Source organism: Actinia tenebrosa, unplaced genomic scaffold (genome assembly GCF_029948245.1).
Source record: "Actinia tenebrosa isolate PJP-AT-01 unplaced genomic scaffold, QUT_ActTen_1.0 PGA_scaffold1__47_contigs__length_23844297, whole genome shotgun sequence".
Lineage (NCBI taxonomy): Eukaryota > Metazoa > Cnidaria > Anthozoa > Actiniaria > Actiniidae > Actinia > Actinia tenebrosa.
This window is the reverse complement of record NW_028292578.1, coordinates 13,854,391-13,870,044: the sequence shown is the minus strand read 5'-3', so window position 1 is coordinate 13,870,044 and position 15,654 is coordinate 13,854,391. Positions and strand designations below refer to the sequence as shown.

The window sequence follows — 15,654 nt, the reverse complement described above, 5'->3', positions numbered from 1 at the left end:
ATAATAAATAAATAAATACTCTCAAAAATTCCTTGAGCTATGCATGCTGTTCTTTGTATTTCTCCCGATTCCAGTCTTTTCTCTGATGCCAACACAGGAAGCCCGACTGGTTCTCAGTCATTGATGATTTTCTCATCTCCCTTCAGTCTTCCCCGACACATTTACATGTCCTACTTGGATTAAACACGACCACACTTCATATTTATTTACAAATCATCTAGAATATTTGCAGTAGACCCATTCACTGCATCCACCTTCTTCATTTCCTCCAGCACAGACAGCCCATTTTGTTGTCCATTCGATTTCTTCCTATTTGAATCATAGTCAAGTGAGTTAATCGTAAGCGTTTCCAAAGACATAGAATTTATTAGCGTCGCAGTGGGCTTCGACTGCCACTTGATCTGGAATTTTTTTCGATTTCTTGAGAGACGTCGGTAAAAAAAGATTTCCAGCCCCATAATACCAAAACAGCCGAAACAGCACAGGGCAGTGTTGAACAAAAATCCTCCAAACTCGTCAAAACCCATTCCAAACGGCTCGATATTATTCTCGCCTTTCTTACAGCTCTGCGTCGTCCAACGTTGAAATGCCTGAACAATCTCTTCCTTCATATTTAATTTATAAATTGCTTTAGAAATTTCTTGATTCCAATCAGAGTTTTTCCTCAGAGCGAATGAAAGTCCAGAGAGCTCTAATTCCTTGCCATCAATTTTTATACTACATTTGGGATCTTCGGCTATCTCGTACTGGAGGGCGTCAGATTCCCCGATGAATGCTGATAATGTCCTATAAATACCAATCACATTATCAATATCATAAAAAATTATAAAGCTTATTATTAGCAATCTCAAAGACTCGAAGAGGGTTCCCTGAACCTAGGAATAGGTTTAGTCGGTCGCAATCTTCCGTGAGGGTCTGGCACCTGCTGAGAAAAATGATCCAATCTCGAGCCCAGAGACTTCCGGCATTTTGGTCAGCAGGCTGGCGCTGACAGGGATAGACTCTGGCCTAACTTACGTATACTCCCATCGTAACATTGGAGCAAGAGTACCACTGATTGAGTCCACACTATCTCGGCAATACCTACGTACCCGGTACGAACTCTCTCGACGCCTTCAGAAAAATTATTCACTGCGTATTTCTCCATGTTTTTGAATATTTCTCTAAACTTTGGGATTTCACTATTCCGAAAAAAGTCCTCAGTACTTGAATGTTTTATTGTTCCAAATGTGAAGTCATCTGGCGGGTTGCGAAGCTGAACGATTAGAAAGAAAAAGGATGTTAAGGTCACGTGATAAGGCAGCTATATTATACACACGTATGCAAGGCTTTGGATCAGTTAAACGTGCGCGGTACACAATAGGTCGACTTTTATACCTAGGGTGTAATGCTTTCCCATCTTAAATCACGTGTCATTCTCTTGAGTATTATTCCTCTTTTTAACGGTTGGCAACACATGAATATGGGTGTAGCTCGATCAAAGAATATGTGAATGCGACGTTTTATATATGGCGAAATGAGAAAATTTTATACCCCAGGTAAAAAAGTCTGCGTGTTGATTGGATATCTCACCTTTTCGTCCTCCACACCTTTAACTAAAGACACTTCATCAACTACAATCAGTGATACTAGTAAATTAGCAGTATATGAACTAATCAAAACCAACGCGCCAAAATTAGCACAAACCATAAGACAAGGCACAGCGAACGTTTTCGCTTCAATTCGCGTTAGAGGGACATGGAAGATGTTACCAAAGACATATGCCAGGTACTCAAATGGAAGAAAATGTTCAGACTTAATATGACGGTAGACACTGATCTTCTCAAACAGCCAAACGACGGTGGCAACTGTGAGAAAGGTTCCGACACAAGCGAGCCATAACAAGACACTAAACGGCTTCATTAGTCTCATATCCTTCAGGGACTCAGGAAAGGGATACTTCTTAATGCGCTCTCTCTTGACTAAAAATGCTAATGATGTTCCCATATATGGAGCAGTGAAATCTACATATTTGTATCTTTCGTGGGTAATAGTAACGGTTGCTAAGGCCATGTCTGCTTCACCCCTAGCAACTTCACCAATCATCCCATTCATTTGATTGGTGCTTTTGTCAAGAGAGCCATATTTGCCGTCGCGTACAATATACAAGTCAAACGTAAACCCGGTCTCTTTTTGTATCATAAACAATATGTCAATCATGACTCCATAGCAACAATGTAACTCAGTTTTTTCTTGAGGATTATTGTGAAAATCCGATGACGTGTTATTGACGTATTTAATACAAATGACGCTATTGTCTGAAGCACAACTCGTACCCAGTATACTACTATATTGAGATTCTTTGATCATCGTGAAAGGTGGATGAATTATTGTTACTATTTTGAGATGTCGAGGTTTTGGTAAATCATCCACTAGGAAGGCCTCAAAGGCTCTTGGTCCGTCAGTGTTCCGAAGATGCACCGATGCAGTGCCGAGCTTGTTCCACTGTTTCGTCCCATGGTATAGGTGAGAAGTTGTCAATTTTGTTATTACAAAGTCGTAACTTTGTCTGTGGCCTAATGAAGAGAATTCTACCAAACCGGTTTTGCCAACAAAACTACATCTGAGCATCTCTCTGTTGTCAGAAAGAAATAAAAATATAATGTTAAAAAATGTTAATGTGATTAGCTGAACATCAGCTCTGTGTAAGAACCATAGTTGCTGTGCGCATGCGCCGCTGATATATATTGTTGTACTGCAAGGTGTTTTACTCTGGTACTCTTCCTCCATGAAGGAAGTTATGCTGGAGGACAGAATCAAATTAATCTCGTTTTCCTCTAGCCGAAAGTGTAGGTAAGGTTAATTTGTCACGCAAGTACTGGAAAACGCTTTTGGGTAGTTCAGATGAAAGAAATATTAAATTAGAGGAATATCCTGGTGAAGAGAGGCAAGTTGAATAAAAGCTTTTGTCAGTAATTTATTTCCAGGCACGTAGCGTTCCAAACCAGGAAATCACAGCTCGGATTTGCGGACCAAGGTTCCTTAATTTTAAAGTGTATATCAAGAATTTTTTTTTTTTTTCAAAATCATTTATATGTGAATAGTGTAGTAGTATGGTTGTAGTATTTTTGTATGTAACATTTTCTTTTAGGAGATATGAACATCTGAAATATCAATATGCAAATGAGATGGCGTTAATTCAAGACTAATTTATTACACGAAAATGCTGTTGTGGAAAGTACTGCTGTTTTTCATTTGTAAATCATCCTTATAACTGAAATATATGGCTTTGTTCACTTTTAGATTATTTCACTTCAGAACACTTGTCGTAAATTACACTTCAAAATGGAACACATTCTTGAATTTGCGTCATCTCATTTGCATATTGATATTTCAAATGTTTTTATCTCTGAAAAGAGAGGTTCACATACGAAAATACTGCAACCATACTACTACACTGTTCACATATAAGTGATTTTGAAAATATTTCCCCCCCCTTAATATACACTTTAACTTTAAATGATGCCGATCAAACGTAAGCAGCATGTAAGAAAAAAAAGGTTACAAATATTACGGGTTTGAATCAAATGAGCAAGTGTCGCAACGTAAAAAGAAAAAAAAAGGAGAAAAGAAAAGAAAGAAGAAAAAAAGAAAGAAAAAAAGTTAATATAAGCTAAAAAATCTTATTTTTAAAAACACAGTGAGATTCGAACCCAAGTCAAAAATTAAAAAAAATCGACTCCACTTTGCCATACCCCCGAGACATCCGCAGAGCTGGGGCGTCGTATGGACTTCGGACCTGACGGCGATTAAATCCTTCTGCCCTTGGGTGTACGAATTACGCAAGAAAATGTTCTAGCCGAAGCATCAGGGGAGAGACCAGCCGGCCCCCAGACCATATCGGCTAATCCCTTGCATCTCTGCCACGCACGGAATCGGTTGAAAATATAATGTTAAAAAGTCTAGTCTATTTGGTGCATTGTTTTCACGGCTATTATTATGCTAATTTCGCTGAACCGTGGTTCAGTGGAAAAAATCTGCGCATTCAAGACACTGAGTCAAGCCCGTCGGAGGAGTGTTAGTACCTGGATGGGTTACTTTAACATTTCACCTACTCAAGTTTTGTTTGTTTGTTTGTTGTTTTATTTTTTGCTTTGTTTGTTTATTTTTTGTTTTTTGTTTTCCTTTTTGTAGTTTTTCTCAATTCAACAATATTTAGAAGTTTGCCGATTTTTCTAGCCTTGCATTTCGTAATAAGTTTAACCGATTCCTGTCTACCCGAATGCTTTGCCCAGTATCCGAGCCTTAAACTAGTACCTAGTCTCCCATTTTGTCATTGACTGATTGAGGAATAGACTTTTCCCGAATGCGCTTTAATAAGTGACCAAGAAACAATAGATCCAAGTCAAGGTTGTACTTGATGTTTCCATACATTTACTGTATTTTATCAAGTTCACTATCGACTTGAAGCCATTATTTCATTTAATGAATTGATTGTTTCTGCCATACAACATGGCATGGCATTGTAAAGAAAGAAATAATAATCAAGAAAAGAAAGTGCAAAAGTGTCGCTGATTACAAAATCAATTGCCATGGTAATTGTGTTTCCTCGACAACAACTTTGAAAACATTTACCTGTAAAGTTCGTTTCTTGAAGAAACCGTCAAACCATTCCCTTCATTTTTCAGTAAAAAGTCCGGCCTTTTTGCCAGTATTCTCGATAGAGAGTTACTCAAAACTTTCAAGGCATCGTACAGCAATAATTTGAATAAAATATCTGCTTCGCTGACTCCGCGTGTAGCCAACGTTTCGTCAAAAGCCTTGGCAATACCTAAAGATCCTTCAGGTACGTACAAAGCATTTGTTTTTAAAGCGATATCAGTTAATATCCAAACGGCTTTCTCACCATTGTTACTAAGACTCAGTTTCTGTGCTATCTCAAGTATACCGTTCGTTTGAGATGCATCGGCATTAATAACAATGATTCGCACACCACTGGCGCGAACAGCTGATAATGTACGATGAAGTTGAGAAATAACACGGTCCTTTTCCAGAATGAGGCATCTTGGGAAGGATTGGGTGACATTTCTATGGTCGTTGACGACATATTCAAAGAGCCACGTCCAAAATGGATCGTTTTTATTTGAGCTAGTTGTGATGCAAGTGAAACGACTTTGGTCGAACTCGAGTATCAAGTTTTTGATGACCATTGCTTGTAGTTGTTTGGAGGGAGCCATGGATAAAATAAGACTTTCGTTCTAGAAAAAAAAAAAGAAAAAAAAAAAAAAAAAAGTCAGGCAAGTTACGCAAGCTACTCGTTGTATGGACACTAATTTATCCAATCACAACCACTCTATAAAGATAACCAATCATGGTGGAAACTTGAGCCAATCAAAAGATAGCAGAATCAGGATGACATTGACCTCAGCCAGTCACAAGCTTTTAATCAAACAAGTTGTTACTTGCTTCTGATTGGCTATTCATTTTACATTATGATTGGTCAACTTTTCTTCCCAGTTGGACTTTGCTCCTAAAACAAATTTGCCAAAAAGAGGAAACAGTGTCATCAATGACGTCATACCAAATTGGCTCGCCTTTTATGAACTGACACGTGATAATTTCTCGGTCTCATTTATTTTCGCGCCGCCTAGCCTGTGCTAATATTTTTCTCATTATTTCAAGCTGTTTGGCGAGGGCGACTTAAATTATCAACGGACAGAGATTAGAAGCGTCATCTGTATCGTAAAGGCGAGTTTCTGTTCTACATTTAGTTCAATACGTACAACTGAAATTTAAGGCTTATTTTTGTCGGAGAATGGTTTCTAATGAGAAGGATAGTTTTCTTCGTTTGAAGATTTTGGAAAAGTAAACGGAAATTACCTTCAATGACATTTCCCCCCTAAAAGTTAAATGAGCGGGAAAACGTTTTGATAAACAACTTGTTTTTGCTCCCGGAAAAATTGCTCAATAATTGATTATTCCTCTATGATTTTTTCGGTTTTAATTTAACTCGATCACAATAAAACATCTGAATCGAAACCCATTCATTATTTTTTTATTTTGAATCATTATAGCAAAGCTAAAATAAAAAAACTAATTATCTTTTGAAAACTCGTTTATTTATGGAGATTTGACGGTTGAAACAGTCTCTGTCAAATCGAATGATTAGTTTTGTTTGATGTTCGTTGAAAACTCCGCCTGCTGGAAAAACTGTATTCGCAAATATTGGTAATAAAAGTGCATCCTATTGTGAGATAATTACGCTATAATACTTTACGTTACTTTACTAGCTATATGTGCTATTAATGATTAATGAGTTTTTGTAATACTTTATTTTAATGAAAAACGGAGATGAAAAATGAATTATTTGCTAGTCAAGCTGGCTACGTTTTGTCTATTCATTTTTTCTGCATGCGCTTCTTTGTTTTTTCTTCTATTTTCTTTGAATGCCGTGTATTCGAATTCTCAATAATACTGAGTATATAGTTTTCCGGCCTTATCCCTAAACTTATATTTTAGGCAGTTATTATCCGTTATCCTTAACGATCATAACAACTCTTTTTGATATAAACAAAATTTAATTAGAATATATTTTTAAGTGTCTAGTCGTTCTAGCGCTAATAGCCCCCTTCACAGTTCTCTGCGCCATCTTGGAAGGTAGCCGTGCCTTTGAATCGAAGCGAGACGAACGGTGAGCTTGCAATGATAGAGACCTTTTTTAACACCTTGAACAATTATTCACATGTTTCTATCATTAATTGCAAGCGCGCCGAACTGTGAAGGGGACTATTGGGGATACTTTTCACTCACACACACTACCACGACATTCAATATACTTCTCTCTCCCGGGGGGAGATGCACAGTCCCCTATATTTGCTATACGGGTATGTGCCGCCCTATAGGGTATGGTTTTTCGGCTTTTGGGTCTGGGGTAGGGTATCATTTTTTGACATTTTGTCTGGGATAGGGTATCATTTTAGTCTGGGATAGGGTATCATTTTAGTCTGGGATAGGGTATCATTTTAGTCTGGGATAGGGTATCATTTTAGTCTGGGATAGGGTTAACGATTTTGTCGTTTTTGTCTGGCGAATAGGCTACGCTTTCTGCCGACCAAAAACAATAATAATGTTAGTAAATATTGATTGCAATCGATTGTAAAACCGTATTTTCCGTCTTTTAGTCTTGGATAGGGTGTATAATTCTTAGTTTTAGTCTGGGGTAGGGTATGTAAAATCAAAATTACCCAAGTTGGGGTGGTAGTACCCCCTCCCCCCCGGGGTTCTCTCTTCACTCTGTAAAAATCGGCATTTTAGCTTATAGCTTTTGAATAGTTGCCTACCAAATATCGAAATTCAATCAAGAATTCATGCACTAGAAACACGTTCATTTCCAAAATTTCCTATCCTGATCAGTTCTTGTGATTATAGATCTAAGTCTATTTACAGAATTTTCAAATCTGTCAGTTTGAGGTCAGGATGTGGCTGTCTTTTACAAAACAAACTTTATCATTGACATAATTTGTTATCTCAATGCATTGATCGTCCATAACCTGGCTCCATTAGTTAATTTTATCAATAATATTACAGCTTTCTGCTGATTCTTTATTGGCCTTGCATGGACCTTCATTAAAACGTCTGTAGCCTTGTTGGCATCTCGTCCAATGACATGATTAATAAGACAACTTTAGTGTTTTACGCCATTCTTTTAAATTAAAAGTGAATAAATAAATTAATTAAAAATAACTAAATAAATGAAATAAAGTGCGATAAACTAAATAGGGAAAGCTTTCCTTTCTTTCGTTCGTTTGGTAAATAAATATACACTAGTTGACTTGAGCCTGAATCTTTCTCGCGTCAATTTGGCGTCTCCTATTTTTATTGCATGGGATAATTTATCGCAATTTTAATTATAAGCCAAGGTCGGGCAAGGATATATTTCATTTAAAAAATATTATTAATTATTTTCACACTCGATTAGCATTATTCTAAAAGCGCACCCAACACTGAGTAGAACGACCAAAAAGCCGTTAAATAAACAAAACCTTTTCTGTCATCGCCCTATTTACTTATGGCAACAAATATGAACACACTGAATTATTGTAGGATTACCAAGGTTTAATTGCAGGTTATATTGTTTAGAAGCGAAAACATTACTTCACTCTAGATATACTTTTCTAGCATTTCATATGTGTCGTCTGATAAAATACAATACATAGAGACTTTTTAAAACTGTGTAGTGCTAGTTTTTCAATAATTTCCAAATGTTTGTCGAATTTTATACGACTTTTTTTTTGTAATACTCAAACTTAAATTTCAAAAATTCAAACAAAAATTCAAACTTAAATAATTTCCAAGCTTTTTATTTCTATTTTTGGTGCTATATTCTTCACAGCTTTTCTCGTAGTGCATTTCCTGTGAGATATATATCATCTGTTGTTTTTCTTTTCTTTCGCACAACAGCAGCAAGTACCAAGAAAGGGTTGGCAGGAGGTGGATGTTCATTTGCATTTTGATTCTTTTTTTTCCATTTCCTCAACTACTACTATTTTTTCAATGGATGACCATAATGTGGTTTAAGAATCAACGTCATCTTATTGTCTTCCATGATCGACATCAAAATTCACTCTATACTTTACTTACCGTACTTTCGCTCATCCATTGAGAATCTTGACTCCAAACGACGACAATTGGCACATTGGATCCTCTCATTAAAAACCCAAACAATTTATTGCTTTTACAATCCAGAAAACTATACACCACGCTGATATTTCTTTCAAGTATTTCGTCTTTGATAATTTTGATGTTCGATAGCGGTGGTTTTCGAGTGTCCCATTTTAAGACGCTTCCATTGAATCCATAGTGTGTCTCAAGTGATTCATTATTAAGTTTTGAGATTAGACTTAAAAAATACGTAGGCAGACTTAATGGCGACGGTTCTTCAAAAATCAGTCCAACTTTTATACTTGTAAAATATGAAGGGCTTGCGATAACTAACGTCGAAAAAGACCAACTAGTTAACAAGATAAGAGCAGTAATAACACCATATTCTCCATGTTGCTTCCTCATCTTCTTAACAAATACAGCCATCGATTTTTTCTTCCATGGAATACTTTTAAAACAGTTCAATTTGCAGACCTCATGAATCAAAAACTTGTTTCTAGCTCAAAAGTAATTATATAGGTGTTGAACTGCGATTTCAGCGCGGCAAAAATCGAATGAACGTTTCCACACTTAAAATACAATGACGTTGCACGAATATAACTTGCTTGCACACAGGTGAATAACGAGCTATAAACTTTCACGTTTATGCAAACATTGATAAAACTAAAAGGAAAACAATTCAACATCAAGCTTGAACGACGTCGGACAATTCTATAAATCTGTCTTGTTGATAAACGAAACGTTTCTGATTAAGACGTGTTTTTTTTTTCGGTTCCTGAATTTCAAGAGTTGTCGCACATCCAAGAACAAGCGTACTCTCCAGGCCGTCTGTGTCAACAGTGCAACGAACACCTTTCCTACGATCTCTCCTTTTTTTCTAAATATTTAAAACTCAAGAAACCTAAACTTCTGCGCGAAAAACAATAATTCGAAGATAATTACTTCAAAAACTAACTGCTTTCCCCGCTTTGTACATAAATGAATAGTTTTGACTATATTTGGAATCTGTCAACCATTCCAAAAATACCCTTCCCATTAGTTTTCTTTAAATTATATTTTAATCATATTAGTTAAAGAAATGAATTATTTAACAGTTTTAAAATTCTATTGGTTCTGACATATGGTTTTTTTCGTTTATGGAAATAGTTAGCTATTTGTAAATACACTTCCTGCTCGATTCTGCGGGACACGTACCCCTGACAGGGTTTTCAAAAAGCAAGATGGCAAATTGATTTATCTTAGCGACTCTAGTCTTACACGAATAAAATATTCCAAGCTCATCATAAAAACCTTTGGATCTCAATTCAATAGTTTGATTGGGTTGAAGAATTTTTTCAGTCAAATCTAAAGAAATTGTCGATAATGAATATTGCAAAGAGAATTGTAGCTCGAGTAGTATCGGTAAATTATATTATAGCAAATCTAACATCCATTACGGAATATTTATATTAATGCGCTTTTCAGTATATGGTAGGAGTTGCTTCTTTATTACAAAACGATGGGATTGAATTACCTTACGAACTGTAATCAGTGAATTGTTTTTTCTTTCCTTCTTCCTTTTCTTTTCTTTCCTTCTTTCTTTCTTTCTTCATTACTTCCTTCCTTCCTTCCTTCCTTCCTTTCTTCTCTCTCTCTTTCTTTCTTTCTCTTTCTTTTTCTCTTCCTTTTTTTCTTTCTTTCTTTCGTGTTACAGTTAAAGCTCGACTATTTTGACATATTTTTAATTAGTTTTCTGCCGGGTGATTATTGTTTACATTTTAAGAAATTTTATCACACGAACTTTGCCATTATAAAAAGTGTTAATAACAACAGCAAAAATGTAATTACCAGTGTCAGTGTTTTAGCCACAAAAACGACATTAGCAACAACACCATCAGTAGCATCAGCAGCAGCAACAACAGCAGCAAAAACAACAGCAGATACATCAACAGAACAGCAGCAGCAACAACAACAACAACAAAAAAAAAAGCAGCAGCGGCAGGAGCACCTGTAAACAATTAAAGTTTATGACAAATTTGATTCCCCATATCCCAAGACAATTAATAGGAATTCAGTATGTCCAATCAAAATGCACTTCGTCTCATACTATCCAATCACAGCTCTCGAAGAAGGAAGCCTTTTGATCGTATAATGTTTCACACGAACGGACATTACGTGATGCAATACTTATGAAACCACTTATAAAAGTATACTAACTCTCTATCGACACATAAACACTGTCATACGCCGCGTGAAAGATAGCACATTGACTCATTTTAAAAAGGACGTGCTTGTGGCATTGGCCTTAACACGTTTTCACTGATCAATAAGACTAAAGGTTGTACTGCACATAAACCAGACCTAATAACATAAAAGAAGGCCGCCTTATTATCCATTGTTTTCAATGCGTATGGCTCATGTGAAGTTAAACGTTTGACCTTGGTCCTAAATAGACCCATGATGAAAGCAATGATCACGCAAACTACTGGAAAAAGCTCAAATGAAAGGAAGGAAACGGAAGAACAATTATCATAATTTCTTCATTATTCAAGACTATGTACTGCTATAGGATTTATATTCATCTGTAACCTTTATTATCTCATTCAATTTTCCTCAGAATTTTGCTTTTCTTCTTCGGCCAGTGTATTTTGAATCTTGTCTCACTTCCCTGGAAATGAAAGAAAGTAGTTACTCAGCATTATATTAATGCAAAATACGATACAATACATTGACAACCGCCATCCTAAGAAAACTTACTTTCCCTGTCGTCTTCGTCTGTCTTTCTTCGCTTGAATCCAGTCTTTTGATTTTTTAATAGATTTACCACGAGGTATTTTGTTATTTCTTTCTCTGTTTTGCAAGACACCAGAAAATGATAACTCTTAAAGGTGGAGGGTAATACTACATAAATATCTCATGATCCCCTAGTCATACAGTATCCTACCTTTTACCGCTATATTGAACAGTCTCTCCGACTCCAGCTGCTTCTTCTGCACCCAAACCCTGTAAATGGAATATTACTGTGTTGTAATCAAAGTCCTGGTTTATGTAGCATCATTTACAGATCAATATGAAAGAGAAAGCAACTAGAATGAAAGGAGATAGAGAAAATAAATACAAACCTTTGGAAGTTTGGCATTTATAGCACCAGCAAAAATACAAAGAAACATTCTAAAAGAAAAATGAGTGAATACTAGTTAAAAACACATGTAAAGGGTATGATTTATCCAGAGTTTAACCATTTGAACATATTCTTAGTGCAAAAGTAGTGCCTTCTCCTCAAATCGAGGAAGACGCCTCACAAACTCTACTCACTTGTGATACCTAGATTTGAGAGCAACCTCAAGACCCAAGAGGTCAGTGCTCTATCTCTACATCACCACCCTTCAATCATTTCTTTATACTTTCTTCTGTCCAACGTAAACTTACTTCTTAGCTCTTGTACTGTTTGGATAATCCACCACTATTCCTCCTGTAAAACCTGCTTTCATTGCTTGTGTCGTTATGAGCTCAACCTGAAGTTCAAAAACAGAATTTTTTTTTTCTACCAATGTTTTATAGGGAGGAGGAGTAAAGATTCTAAAATTTGATACCGTTTAACCATGACAACATATAAGAAGCATCTGCGAGACACATGTATGTAGTGTAAATGAGTAATGATGACTAATAGTTCTAGTGCACAAACAGCACTAATTTACCTGGCTGGGATTTTCTGGATAAAACTGAAAAACTGCTTTGCCACCTCTTGCCTAAGAATAAAATAGAAAAGAAATCGAAAAATGAATGACTGGCTGAATGAATCAATGGATGAATCAATGAATGAATCAATGAATGAAAAGTTAAAAAAGTAACATACAAATGTAAATGAGTAAATATGTCATTAATGTTGGATGGATATATCAACCAATAATTCTAAGAAGTATGAATGAATGAATGAAGAATGAATAATCGTACAATAGATGGATGGAAAGATATTAGGATGGATGAGTGAGATAAGATAGGATAGTACAGAATGGGATGATAAATGGGATAAAAATAAAGTATTTAAGATGACAGTGTCACTCACCAGGCAGCCATATAATGAACAAAAGAATTTGTAAAGTCGCTTGACTGGGTTGTGTTCTTTCTTGTCTGCATTACACAGCCACTGTAAAGCTGAAATACTGAAGTATAAGAAAACATATTCAGTAAGCATGACAAGTACCTATACACTGCCTATAGCTAAAAACAGTCAGTTGACCAGTTTGGTTGAGGGAGTCTTGGTTCATCTACATATATCATTAAATGGAAAGATGATGCTGCTGATGTTTTTAAGGAAGTAAAGCAGTTGTATCCTTACTTTCTTTCTTCCATCAATCTTTCCATCTTTCCATCTTCCCTTCCATGCTTCCCTCCTTCAATCCATCTATCCATCCTGCATCCTTATCTTATTCTATCATTCATCCATATATTCTTCTATCCAATCATCCATCCATTCATCTACCATCCATCTAGCCATTCATTCATCCATCTATCCCTCCCTCCTTCGTTCCATGCACCCAACCCATCCATCCATCTATTTATCCATCCATCCATCCATCCATCCATCCATCCATCCATCCATCCATCCATCCATCCATCCATCCATCCATCCATCCATCCATCCATCCATCCATCCATCCATCCATCCATCCATCCACCTATGAGCCCTTTGATCCTTCTTTTTATCTTCCTTTCTTTCTTTAAGCTTACCTTATACAGTAATCAAAGGTTCCAGGTCTGAAGTGTAATCCTTGCCCCATGTCATGTAGAAATAAATCACCCTCCACTTCTCTTTCTATTGCAACATCTGGTGTCAATATAAGAGAGAGTTTAATATTAATGCAATGCTCTAGCTGCTATTACATTATATATATATATATATATATATATATATATATATATATATATGTTATTTACCGGCCAGGAGGTCCGGATAAGGAAAAACTGTGCCTGAGGTGTCTTGAATACATGGACCAGTTTTTCCCTATCCGGACCGACTATAGGACGGTAAATAACTTATTCCTGTATTTTTTTTACTTGTTTTTGTAATCGTCTTGTTTTGTTGTTTAGTGAAAAAGGATACCAGACCACAAGCGCGAGCAAATTCTTACAAAATACTGCCTGCTCAAACAGCCAATCAGAACGCACAATTTTTTAATAAATATAGATATTTAATGTATTATTAGAGGCTTTGCACCATTACATGATGACAGCCATGAGAATCTGGTCTAATCTGATTTACACAATAAAGCATTCAGTTTCCCAGGTGAAAAATACTCTATCGTTGTGCCTTCTGTCAAGGCTGCCATCATGTGATGTTACACAGCCTCTATAGATATATAGAAGAGCTAAAAAAAAAAACCAACTAGAAAGAGTATCCACAGTACTAAGAAATTTCCAGAATTACTAAAGTTCACAATAATTGCTATCAAATTCTTAAGATTCCAGGATTTCTATCTACAGCTGTATATCTTACCTAACATGGCCTGACTAATATCAAGACCAACCCAGTGATGACCTTCACTTGTTAACACCTCTCCACTTAGACCTGATCCACATCTACAAGAAAAAAGAAAAAAAGAAAAACATAGAAACTATATTTTCAAAGAACATACATCGATGATTACAATAGATAATATAATAAAGATAAAAAATACTAACAGAAATGAATCAATTACTATTATTTTAAAATGCTCAGTTCTAATGTGCGGCAATATGCTAATATACTATTAGAAAAGATTGCTCTCTTGTCTAAGAGTAAGGAATGAGTTCCAAGAATTGACTATGGTACAAGAAGAGTAATGATAATAAAATGGTACAGCACACTGTCACTCTCCAATCAATAATGGATGGACTTATATGGCATACGGTAATATACACGATGTCAATATGTGGACCAGATGCCATATTCTTCAACCTTCATTTGGGATTCGAGCTCAAAGACTATCTGGTCAGAATGCTGAAGCACCATAAACATCACCATGGTAACAACATAATCATGGCTACAGAGCATGATTAACATTCTTATAATCTAGACAGCTAGTCTATGATATAAACATTGTATATTTACCCTATGTCAAGTATATAGCATGGTTGATCTTCAGGTAAACATAAAAGCTCCAATGCTCTCTCAGTCAGTTTGACCTGAATGTCCATCATACGTGAACTAGATGAGAACAATTAAAACATTAATTTGTCTGGGCTACCTGTGGTGATGGAAAAACTGGTCAACACCACCTACCTACCCCCTCCCCCAAAAAACATTCTTAAGAATAAACTATAAATAGCCCATGGAATAGCCCATGAACTTCGGTCTAACATTCGTCAATGTTGAGAGTAGTCTCTTCAACAGCCCACGTGGGTCAATACTGAGTTTAAATATCTCCTGAAGACGTCTTACTTCGAGGTGTATTTATGCGCTTCTTCTTCATTATAAAACTAGCAAGAGAAAAAAGGAAATTGTCAGTTCTACATCCTTACAAATTATGCTCTAGTAATTGATTTTAACGGGTTATTGTAGCCGTATTTACCACTTCTGGAGGAGCTTGGTGCTCTGGTCTTCTGCCCGACGCCATCTTGAAAACAACTTGAGCCTGAGGTAAATATATCCAGCGGTTAACTGGCAAATACCATGCGTAAACAAAGATGGCGGCTGAGGTCGTGTTGTGCAACGCGAAAAGATTTTTAACAAATGTTATTAGAAAAACAAATTACTCCAGCTTATCTGCTGCTAATTTCAATACTATATGCTCCAACATTGAAAACAGAGTAATAATTTCTGAACATCAAAGGAGTAATTCGAAGAAATGCGAGTTTTTATGCAGCCGATTTTGTCTGCCGGGTTTGAAAATTACTAAGAGATTTCAACGAAATTTTTCCTCCAAACATTCAAGAAAGAACTTCTACAAAGTGCTCGGGGTTTCGACTAAGGCGACACAGGCTCAGATCAAGACAGCTTATTACAACTTGTCTTTAAAGCATCACCCTGATCGGCACAAGGGCAGCCCAGAGGCC

General features: G+C 36.3%; 2 protein-coding genes across 2 annotated transcripts; both read right to left on the bottom strand.

Moving 5' to 3' along the window:
* Positions 1-5: 5 nt before the first annotated feature.
* Positions 6-9,640, bottom strand: LOC116301349 (glutamate receptor ionotropic, NMDA 1). The gene is made up of 5 exons (XM_031710387.2): positions 8,620-9,640; positions 4,615-5,237; positions 1,573-2,614; positions 1,092-1,255; positions 6-786 (listed from the first exon to the last, which is right to left on the bottom strand). Exons 1-5 carry the CDS (start codon positions 9,064-9,066, stop codon positions 207-209), a joined length of 2,856 nt encoding a protein of 951 aa, XP_031566247.2. The 5' UTR covers positions 9,067-9,640; the 3' UTR covers positions 6-206.
* Positions 9,641-11,190: 1,550 nt separating this feature from the next.
* LOC116301348 (18S rRNA (guanine-N(7))-methyltransferase) lies at positions 11,191-15,224 on the bottom strand. The gene is made up of 12 exons (XM_031710386.2): positions 15,171-15,224; positions 15,041-15,078; positions 14,711-14,806; positions 14,117-14,199; positions 13,351-13,447; positions 12,686-12,782; positions 12,318-12,368; positions 12,049-12,134; positions 11,742-11,790; positions 11,564-11,622; positions 11,377-11,469; positions 11,191-11,287 (listed from the first exon to the last, which is right to left on the bottom strand). The coding sequence occupies exons 1-12, from the start codon at positions 15,213-15,215 to the stop codon at positions 11,233-11,235; spliced, it is 849 nt and encodes a 282-aa protein (XP_031566246.2). The 5' UTR covers positions 15,216-15,224; the 3' UTR covers positions 11,191-11,232.
* Between the last annotated feature and the right edge of the window lie 430 nt (positions 15,225-15,654).

Excerpts from the sequence above, each read along its gene's own strand:
- LOC116301349 (XM_031710387.2), bottom strand. The coding sequence starts at position 9,066 with ATGGCTGTATTTGTTAAGAAGATGAGGAAGCAACATGGAGAATATGGT. Across the intron at positions 5,238-8,619 it reads AATGGATGAGCGAAAGTACG|AACGAAAGTCTTATTTTATC; the intron begins GTAAGTAAAGTA and ends TTTTTTTTCTAG. Across the intron at positions 787-1,091 it reads GTCGAGAGAGTTCGTACCGG|GACATTATCAGCATTCATCG; the intron begins GTACGTAGGTAT and ends TGGTATTTATAG.
- LOC116301348 (XM_031710386.2), bottom strand. The coding sequence starts at position 15,215 with ATGGCGTCGGGCAGAAGACCAGAGCACCAAGCTCCTCCAGAAGTG. Across the intron at positions 13,448-14,116 it reads TATTAGTCAGGCCATGTTAG|ATGTTGCAATAGAAAGAGAA; the intron begins GTAAGATATACA and ends TATTGACACCAG. Across the intron at positions 11,623-11,741 it reads TAAATGCCAAACTTCCAAAG|GGTTTGGGTGCAGAAGAAGC; the intron begins GTTTGTATTTAT and ends TTCCATTTACAG.